The sequence below is a fragment of the Seriola lalandi genome, unplaced genomic scaffold (assembly GCF_002814215.2).
Source record: "Seriola lalandi dorsalis isolate HSWRI2012SDOR001 ecotype SW California unplaced genomic scaffold, Sedor1 jcf7180002054850, whole genome shotgun sequence".
Taxonomy (NCBI): Eukaryota; Metazoa; Chordata; class Actinopteri; order Carangiformes; family Carangidae; genus Seriola; species Seriola lalandi.
The window spans coordinates 2,458,152-2,469,274 of NW_019525403.1; the positions used below are offsets into that span (position 1 = coordinate 2,458,152).

The window sequence follows — 11,123 nt, forward strand, 5'->3', positions numbered from 1 at the left end:
GGTAGGGGGGGCAGTTTGGAGTGGTAATGACCTCCTCCTAGCCACGGCTGTCCTTGCAGGCACAGAGGAGTCATAAAGGAAGAGGAAGTGGAGGCTGCTGGGAGGCTGAGTACCTGCCCTCCGGCTACTAGAGGGGCCACTAACAGACTAGAATAGAACAGAGTGAAGCCGAATGAAATAATGAAAAAGCAGAAAGAAGAAGAATAACATGGATAATGGAGGGCAGGTGAGGATAGATGTAACAAAACTTTATCATTTAAGTGGGGACATAGATTAAGTAGGCTAGCAGTTTCAGGCTAAGCTATGCTAAGCTAAGGCAAATAGGTCCTGATGCTTGGATATGAAGCTAGTATTGACCTTCTCATGTCAGATGACAAACAAGATCACATCACAGTGTCATGCTAGTCCTTTAAAGCTGCATTAGCTCTTAGTAACATTGGTATATTCCCACTAAATAAAATATATTTTTTTTAGCATTTCCACATCCAGCAGTTACAAAGCAATATGATTATTCATATGAAGAGGTGATGAATCCAAGTACAATATTCACAACCTTAGGTCTTCTTATACTTTCCTTAAAATGTTCACTTTAGTATCTAAGCTTTTCTCCTAATCTTAGTCTTATACTTAAGGATTCACTTAAAGTCAGTTGAACTACTGCACAAAAGACCTTACCGACCAAAGTAAGGATAAAAACTAACTCCACCCCCCGATCTTAAGTGCAACATGGCTGAGTTTATAGCCCTAAATGCAGAACATGCATCCCAGGAACATGATGATGAAGTTCCACGACCGCGAAACACCCTTAATGACGTAGAATCATTTTACAGCTGTAAAACCTCTTTCACTGCTGCAAATGCCTTAACTTTTTTGGGAACCTTTTAAGAGTTTCTGTAAAACAACCATAAATAATCCTCTCGGGAGAAATCAAACCTTAAGTGTCAAACCTAAGTAGAAAACATAAGGTGTTTTGTGCAACTGGCCCCAGCTATTTTTTATCTTAAATTGGGTGGAGACCAAAAGTAGAGTGAAAAGAGTTATGGATGTTGGAAGCTACTCTAATGGGTAAAGATGCAGCTGTTCAACATGCAGCTAACATGATGTTTATTTCACCATATAAATGTTATAACACATGAATAAAAAAAACTCTTATGCACTTGTAGGGAATCAATGAAGAGAGTAACATGGTGCATGAGCTGAGGTTTACTGAGTAAAAGCAGTAACACATCTCCATCAGGCAACAGCCATCACTAGTCATCTAATGTCTGGCCACAGTGGACAATGCAGCGGGGGGGGGTTTAGATGGAGGGGAAATGGAGAGCGCCATGTGCCTCTGACAGATCCCAGTGCAGCGTAATGAAGCTCACCGTTGCTCTGGCTCATGTTACAGCTTCCTGAGGCCAGATGGCACTCAACATTTTCCAAGAGACCTCATCCTGGCACCTCAAATACCCCCACTGCTGGAACTGAAATCTGGACTACACTGATGGACAACACTGTAGCTCTGGTGCAGGCTACGACCTGATGGCCCCTGACAAGAAGAGCCTACTGATGCACGATGCTGCTGACTGTCCCTAAAAGCATGTGCTGACCTTGAAGGGTTGGACTAAGACTTGTGCACTGCCCACCGCTCTGTAAACAGTACATTCGGAAAGTATCCAGACCCTTTACTCAACTAAAGCAATTACAACCTTGGGTATGATGCGACAAGCTTCATACACTGTATCTTTGGTGATATAGGGTCGGAATAAGACTTGTGCACTGCCCACTATCCTGTAAACAGTACGTTTGGAAAGTATACTTAGCTGGAGCACCTTTGGCAGAGATTACAACCTTGAGTATGACTCGAAAAACTTCGTACACTGTATCTTTGGTGATATAGGGTCAGAATAAGATTTGTGCACTGCCCACCATCCTGTAAACAGTACGTTGGGAAAGTATTCAGACCCTTTGCTTAGCTGAAGCACTTTTGGCAGTGATTACAACCTTGAGTATGACTCGAAAAACTTCGTACAACGTATCTTTGGTGATACAAGGTCGGGATAAGACTTGTGCACTGCCCACTATCCTGTAAACAGTATGTTTGGAAAGTATACTTAGCTGGAGCACCATTGGCAGAGATTACAACCTTGAGTATGACTCGAAAAACTTCGTACACTGTATCTTTGGTGATACAGGGTCGGGATAAGACTTGTGCACTGCCCACTATCCTGTAAACAGTACGTTTGGAAAGTATACTTAGCTGGAGCACCTTTGGCAGAGATTACAGCCTTGGGTATGATGCAACAACCTCCATGCACTGTATCTTTGGTGATGCATCCAGCACTTTTCACTGCCAATAAAACCCCGCTTTCCACTTGTGGAGAGAAAACTATAATCATGGGACTCCTCACTGTCAGCCCCAGATACAAGAGGAGAGCAGGGCCAACATAAAAGAACACGATGTCATCCCAATACCCAGCATAAATAGTTGAGACTGAGACCTGAAAAGCCTGGTAAAACCAAAATAATAGAAAACAAGCTGACATGCATTAATACAGCTTTGAACTTGTGTGGTTTTAACGGTGTGTGTTCAGAGGCTTTAAACACTCTGTAATTTGTGGTAAGGCTTCTCGTTTAATCATTTAAAAGACGTTTCCTGGAAAGAACTCTGTAATTTGGTGCTAATTTTAAGGAAAATAGTAACAGTGTTCAATTGGTTCACTTCCAATTCATTAATTCCGATAATTGAGTCTTTTAGTAGGCGTCAAAAATATGAACTTTGTGTACGAGCATAGTCAAACGTATGTGCGCATTGAATTTTGAATAATTAATTGATTTTCCTACTTTTTTCAAACTTACTGTCTTCTTTGCAGCAAACCTCCTTGGAAATAACTAATTAAGCAATTTACTTGACTTAGACCTGCAGTAAAGCAGGGCTCGCTTTAAATGTTGCATATTTTCCTCTTCTTCTGTGTTTTATTTGAAGTGTTGAGGCATAAGAAGATATATTTTTGGTTTTAAGAACCAAAAACCATCCCGGTTTAGTTTTACATCTCCTCTCTCAGGCTTCTCTGTGGAGCTCTAGTAACAACAGCTCAGTGAGCCAATCAGAAGAGAGGAGGCTCTGAGCTTCTCCTCTGATTGGCTGACTGTTTTCTGAGTTATTTAAAATAATATATAGCAGAGGTCAGGTAAACCAAATCCTGCAAGGTTGGATGGTGGGTCCAGGTTGGCGTAGCTTGAGGCATGGCTGAGAGCGGTGGCTGCTTTGTTGTGACATCACAAAGTTCAGGTTTAGCTTCACACAATGTAAACATGCTGGATTGTAGCACAAATGCTCAATAACATGAAATATGGACATGGACATCTCACTTTAGACAATATGGGACCTTTAAAACGAGCCATTAAGCCTCCTGAATTTTGTTACAAAGCAGTCACCAACCTCAAACTGGACCCACCATGCAACCTTGAAGGATTTGGTTTCTCTGAGTGTTTACCTGGAATCTGCTATTTTTCATTGGCTCACTCAGAAAACAGTCAGCCAATCAGAAGAGAGGCTCAGAGCTTCCTCTCTTAGTTTCAGGGAGAAGAGAGGAGATGTAAAACTACACTGAGATGGTTTTTGGTTCTTAAAACCACAAATATATCTTCTTATGGATAAAAACTTCAAAATGAATCACAGGAAAAGTGCAAAATATGGACCTTTAACTGTGAAAATAACTAATTCAACAGTATTGAAACAGTAGTAAGAAGCTCCACTGCCAGCTGTCCGACATGGTGTGTGATGCTGAAGCAGTGACGGGTGATGAATGTCTTATGACTTCTCTCCCTCCGCTCACACTCCTCTTCTCTCAGCCTGCCGGCGCTGACGACGCCCCTCGAGCTTGCCGTCCACTTCACACAACACACACACACACACACACACACTGGCAGCATGTTAGCACCTCCCTAGCAGCATCTGGAGGTATCTGTTAGAGGTGAGAGGGACTGCGGCGTCCATTTTATGGCCGCTTAGCAGACGCTTCTCACTCTGTCACATGTGAATCTACATGTTCTGGTTCAAAGCAAGAACTCGGTGTCTTTGCAAACACTGCCTCTGCATTCAAATATCATTTCTATCTGTTGTGGTCAAGTTCGGTTCTCCGCGTTCAGTCTATAGGCGGGGCGTAATGTCCAGACCTCATGGTGAACTCTAATTCTGACCTTTATCTCCTTCTCGTGTCATGTTCCCTCCTTCTAACCCTCACTCTGCATCTGGACTCTGGTCCTTAAAGATCAGTTATTGACTATAACAGTTTCTTGCCTCAATAGACTTTGTCGTAGCGATGAAACCATGCCCCCACCTGTACGTCCACAGCCAACATAAAACACCGTTGTACCTCACTTTCCTGCAGCGTCACTCAATGTGTGTTAAAGCGAAGTATTCACAGCCTGCAGCTGCTGCTTCACATTAAAAGCTCACCATCAGGGCACCAGCAGGATCCTGTTATTGTAGAGCAGGATATGGAAGGTATGTGGTGTTTGTGGCCGAGGTGGCAGAGCTCACCTGGCTGAGCCATTGTTAAGAGGAAACTGGTCTTAACACAAACATCCAGCTCATCAGCTTAAGGCCATAGGGTAAAAAGTCTATTGTCAGGCCCCTACTGCCCCCACCACTCACATTTATATAGAAACATGCACCAGAACTCAGCAGTGTGGGTGTGGCTCAGAAGATCCAAGATCATTCGTTTGACGTTTAAGTTCACAGGCTTCAGAATCTTTATGGCACAGTTCAAACAGAACAAGTGAGTCAGGGGTCATGGTTAGTTCACTGTTTGCAATAACAGCAGGAAAGTGGAGCATCCACGGTTAGTTCACTTTCTGTAATAACAGTGGGACATTCAAAGGACATTTGAGCGTCTGTGGGTAGTTCACTGTCTGTAACAAAAGTTGGATATTCGACCATCTGTGGTAAGTTCACAGTCTGTAATAACAGTGGGATTTCTGAGAATCTGTGGTTAGTTTACGTGTCTGTAATAAGAGATGTATTAAGCTACATAAGTTAGTAGACCAGAGGTCCCTCTACAAATTATGAAAAACCGCTGGCCCCCTGGGGTCTGGCCCATTTTCCCAGGTTGGTAATCAGGTCTAGATTATGGAATAAAGAAGGAACAGACTGCTGTGGTTTGTGCGAACCAGCTCCTCCCTAACATGTTATCAAGGTATCTATCTGTTCTCTGTCTGTTTGTCTCTATCTGTACTCTCATCTGCATTCCCTCTGTCTCTCTCTCTCTCTGTTCCTCTCCTCTGTGCACACTTTTCCAGAACACCTTTTCCCCCCGGCTCTCAGGCTACTAAATATAGTGACTGGTGCAGACAGTTCGGCCTTATAACAAATGGTAAGGAGAGCAGAGCAGAGCAGAGCAGAGCGGCGGCGGTGGTTGGGTGTACTGTGGCTTTCACTTCAAGAGACAATGAACCACATGCAAACAGCGGAGAAACCACATGAAACCACATCAAGACGAACTCAAATCTATCTCTAAAGCCAAGATCAGTGTCACATACTGTACCTCAGGGCTGAATCTAAATCCATGAAATATGATTTTGGAAGTATACTTGGTATCAAGACGGATATCTCATTTTACACACAAAGAAGCAGAGATTTATTATGAATTATAGCATCTTATATACACAAATTTAAGGTTATTAAATGCTGGTTTTGACAAAAAAAAGGCCATGATCTTAAAGTTTTAAATGTTATAACACATCAGCTGATTTGTGAAAGCTATTTTGGATTGACTTCATTAATCTATGTGCAACCCTGTCTCGTAGAAAATGACATCTTAATGCAACTAAACTGATCATCGGATCTTAATTTAAAACCTGTGTTGAGTTGAAGGTCCCATACAGTATAAAGGTGGATGTTCATGTGTTGTTTGATGATAAAGCAGATCTAGAAACTGAGCCTTAAAACGAGCCGTCTGGACTTCCTGAACTTTGTGATGTCACATCAAAGCAGTCACCAGAAACTAAGCCTTAAAGGTGCTATGCGTAAGTTTTCTCTGCTGGGAGTGGGTGGTGGTGTGCAAAGTAGTATTAAGGAGATGGGGTGGGTGTATGGAGTTTGATGCTGAACTCACACCTCTAGACTGGTAAGTAAGCAGCAGCTAAAGCTAGAATTAGCTACGTAGTAATTTGAAAAAGCTACTTTAAAACAAGCCATCAAGACTTCCTGAAGCAGTCCCTGCCCCCACCATTCAATCTTGCAGTATTTGAAGTATTTATCTGCTATATTTTTATTGAATGCAGGTTCAGCTTGAAAAGAAAAGCAGGAAACAGGCCGCAGCTTTGCCTGCTCCTGAAGGATTTCAATACAGAGTGGCTGAAATCTCCAAAAAAGACGTTTGATGTTATCAGCCTCTGCTCAGACTCAAACATTTTCTTGGACATTCAGAAGCCAAACCTTTATGTCAAAGGAAAGATAAAGTATCCCCTTTGCGAGCCAGAAACCGCTTTCATCTCGCAGACGGGAGCAAAATAAGATGCGCACAGTGTTGCAGTGTCGATACCAGCTCAGATACGAGTTTTCCTTGCACTGAGTTTTTTCAGGCCGCTTGATGTTCGATGCTGCAGGATGATTAAAGTAATTGAAAAGGGGCACAAATGGAGTCTTTGTTTCACTTGCATGTGCTTATCTGGTGCTGTGTGGGTCGTCCGAGGCTGCATTGAAACACAACCATTTGAAATGACGAGGAGAATGCGGAAAAATGCAAACGACCTCCTACACTACCATTGAGAGTGTGGACGGATTAACCTGCTTGATTTGCTTCGGTGAAATCGATGGTAACAAACAGACCATGAGTAATTCCAGTTTCATCAAAGATTCAAAAATGTATTTGAAAAAAAATAAATAAAAAAAGCTTAAGAGGATTTGGATGCGAACCCAAACAGCAACGTGAGTGTCGTAGCCCCCCCAACCCCCCCATGCAAAGACCAGCCAGTTGATGCAACAGCAGGATTCAATTAGTCATTAAATCAATACCTGATTTACAGAGGAGGATAGGGGCAACATGTGAAAATAAACTCTAAAACTTTAAACTCCTGAGATTGAATTCAGAATTCAAAACAAAAAAAAAATGTCCTAATGTGACCCTAATCCTCTTCCGTACTGATTCAATCAGCTTCCTCCAATCGAATTAAAGCAGCCCACACTCACCTAGGACTCCGAGCCGGTAGTTGATGGTGATGACAATGACGTTCCCGTAGCTGGCCAGGATGCTGCCGTCGATCATGTTGCCAGTTCCCTCCATGTAGGAGCCGCCGTGGATGTAAACCATGACCGGCTTCAGCCCGTTCTCATCGTGGATGTCTGCGAGGATGGAAAAAAGAATAAGACACGCATCAATTTAGTGCACAAAGGATGCATGCATAGATTAGCAAAATGCACTAAAATGCAAAGATTATAAAGGGGCCCCGACGGCTCCATCTTTAGTGAGTGGCAATTCAATTAACCGCACAAGATAAACTGATTCTTTAAGGGCCTTAAGGTGGCTCCTATATTTTAATCTTTAGGGCCCTGAGCGGCCCAATGTCACAATCTAATTTCAGTTTCTAAAATATTTAAAGTCAGTATTAAACTTCCGTAGCACATTCTCTTAAATAATTTAGCATTTCATCAAATCAAATTAACTGTGGGAACATGTGAATTTTGCCCCTTTGATCTGCGATCTTTAGAGATATAAATATATACAGTATATATATATATATATATATATATATATATATATATCTATACCTATACTGTATGATGGCACCCCCCCCCGAAAGAAACATATACTGTAGGGGGCATTTAAATCAGGATTGTTTCATTTTTATACAAAGTAAATAGAAATATTTACAGGAGCCCTGAGAGGAAAGTTTTCTGCCAGGATCAGAATATTTTTATTCCATCTGTGAAAACAACCCCCAGAAGGCAAGTGAAATTGCTTTTTTTTTGGCTCATTTTTTTCCTAGTTTTTTTTCTCTTTTTATTGTTTTATCTGTGAAAACAGCTGATTTTTCCAGGTTCATTTTTATTTATTTATTTATTTATTTCATTTTTTCCATCTGAGAGAACAAGCCCCAAGAGGCAAGTAATATTTCTTCTTTTTTTGGCTCAAGTTTTTTTCTGTGAAAACAGGTGAATTTTTTTCCCAGGCTCTTTTCTTTTACATTTTACAAAAAGTAAGAATAAAATTCAACTGTTTTCACAGATGAAAAAAAGAGAAAAACTTATTTATCTAAAAGAATATATCTTGACATAAAAAGTTGCCTCTCAGGGCTTCCACACATATCACATCAGAACCATTCAAAATATAAACAAATTCTGCATGTAGCGGCTCTATTAAAAGACCGTATACTTCTTCCGCCGCTGTCTTCCACAGCTAAAGTGAAGCTAAGCTAAAGTCTTCCGGTACGGTAACAGCTTGGAGCGAATCTCGGTCACACAGGACACACGGAAGACACTTATTCATGATGCTGTAATCAGCAAACCAGAACTAAACACCATCACTCTCGCTATTTCCAAAGGGAAATTAATTTGACTTTTTTTTTATTTTACACTGATTGTTTTACAGTGCAGCACATGAGACAGATAGTCAGTGTTAGAGATATGGTTTGACATTCTCACACAGACCCTGATGAGAATTTCCATGGCTTTAACCCTACAATCTCTGCATCTGTGTCCCCTCCCGCCTCCATTTGTTCTCTGTATAATGCTGCAATTAGGCCAGATGAATACCTTGTTTATGAGGCTCTCCAGTTGTGATTAAGCTGGGTGATTAGTACATGTGTAGGTGGTGATTATAAATTAAGACTAGGGAATTTGCATGAAAGAAGATGGAAGATGAAGATATAAATCCTCAGAACACGCAGGGTTTACAATAAATCATCCACCAGCCTCTTCATCATCTACGTGAAATCCTCTGGGTGCTCTCTACCAAGTCTGACGCAAAGAATACAGTCAATGAACGCATCTTTTTGCTTTACTCCTTTGAGAAAAAAAAAACTGGCAAAAAAAGAAGTATCACTGATGTCCTCACATGGCACAGCATCTCTCAGATCTCCTGCACTACAGTAAGCTTCGATTGCCTGGAACCAACACGCTGAACGAACCCATTATCCCCAGCCCTGCCGACCGGGCTCGCTTGGAAGTCTCTCAAATGTCACTCGGGATGAGAGCATCTGCTGAAGAAAATATCAGACTGAGAGAGAGGAGCCGGCCAACTCCTTCTGCTGAGAGTGTGAGAGATCCATTGCCAGCTATCTACCTTAGGCTGATATAAGAGGCAGGATGCTGTTGCTAATTTAGCTGCTCTGTTTTAGAGTCTGTTTTAATTCGCGAACACCATCAGCACAACAGTCATGTCACACCACTCTGCCGCTTTGTCTTTAAAATATTGTTTTAATTCATCGCTAGCTTCAATTTAGCTGCTTCTTTTTAAGCTAAAGTGAAACGAAACACTTCCACCACAGATGTTTTACGTTAAAAGTCTGACTCAAAATAAACCTCAAACCTTGTCAGTACAGAGAGCGAGAGTTTGCATTAGCACAACCATTAACACCGTCAGCCACTGCAAGTTACAAGCTACAACAAAAACAAATAAAAGATGCTAACTACACTAACCATTCCGAAAGGTTGCTATCTACGCTGGACATTCAGGAAAGATGCTAACTATGCTCACCATTCTGAAAAGATGCTATAACCATTCTGAAAAGATGCTAACTGCACGAACCGTTCTGAAAAGATTCTAACTACACTGACTGCTCTGAAGAGATGTTACATACGCTGACCATACTCAAAACATGCTAACTACACTAACATTCTGAAAAGATGCTAACTGTTCTGAAAAGATGCTAACTCCACTAAGTGTTATGAAAAGATGCTAAAATACGCTACGTTAGAGATTCTCCCATTCTCCCTCACCAAGCCCACTGATGGTTAAAGAGAGTGCCAGGATCAGGGCTTAAAATGAGCCATAAGGACTTCTCGAACTTTGCGATGTCACAACAAAGCAGTCAGTGCTTTCAGCCATGCCCCAAGACCCACCCATCTGCACCCACCAATCACCAATCTTTGCAGGATTTGGTCTCTCTGAGTGTTTCTCTGAGGCTCCTCTCTTCTGATTGGCTCACTGACCTGTTGTTATTAGAGCTCCAGAGAGAGGAGATGTAAAACTACACTGAGATGGTTTTGGTTCTTAAAACCACAAATATATCTTCTTATGGAGAACAACTTCAAAATAAAAGTATTAAATACGTGACCTTTAATAAGCCCTTTATTTGTTCACATTAACACATAGGCATTATTCGAACACTGTCAGTAATTAGGACATGTTGTGTATGCTCAGGAACATGCTATTTAAAATCACCCTCTGCCATTTTAAACTGGGTAAAGAGATCCACTCTCCTCTCTGTGATTGGTTTAAAGAGGATGCCAACTGCCCACACCAATTACTGGTTTCTCTTCCAGTTGCTGCAGCAGGAAACCTGGCTACACCGTGCGCGTTGCACCTAGGTAAGGCTTGGCAGAAAGCAACACAGCGGGAGGAGGGGGAGGAGGTGATAGGAGGAGTGTATCATCCTCCTCCTCCGCAAAAGAAAACAGTGAGGGGGAAGGAGCGAAAAGCAAATCTCAGTGGCAGGTTATTAATCTCCACTGTGCACTGAGTGGGGGCTAATGCGCCTGCATCTATTTCACAACTCCTCACCTGTAACCGAGCAGGACGGGGGGGAGGGGGTGAGGGTTTCGAGCGGATAGCCTGAGGAGGACCTGGGGTCCGTGCCCCGGATCGGCTCCGGTTAAACGGAAACCCGCTAATTACAGAGGCAGGACGGCGGGACGGTGTCAGCGAGTTCCTGTTTGTTATTTAGCTCCGCATTAGGAGGCAGCCGGTGGAACAGTGTGGGCGGCGGGGAAACAACCTTGAAGAGGCAGATGCTCGTAAAACAAGCGTCGCCGCCGTTAAGTTGTCATAGGCTCTAACTGATACACATCTGATGGCCGCTGCAGGGGCTCCGTGGGCTCAGACGCGACTATTCAGCTGGCTGTACATCAAGCAAAACAGGCAAATTGACTGTTACTACCCATCACTTCTGATGCCGAGTCAAAAGTCAGTAGAGAG

General features: G+C 42.4%; 1 protein-coding gene across 1 annotated transcript in view; it reads right to left on the reverse strand.

The window, feature by feature from the left end:
- nlgn4xa (neuroligin 4 X-linked a) overlaps positions 1-11,123 on the reverse strand; it is an 80,688-nt gene that overhangs the window by 42,101 nt on the left and 27,464 nt on the right. The window contains exon 3 of the mRNA XM_023426919.2: positions 7,178-7,330. Within this exon, the coding sequence (XP_023282687.1) occupies positions 7,178-7,330 (153 nt within the window). The remainder of the gene's footprint in view (positions 1-7,177; positions 7,331-11,123) is intronic.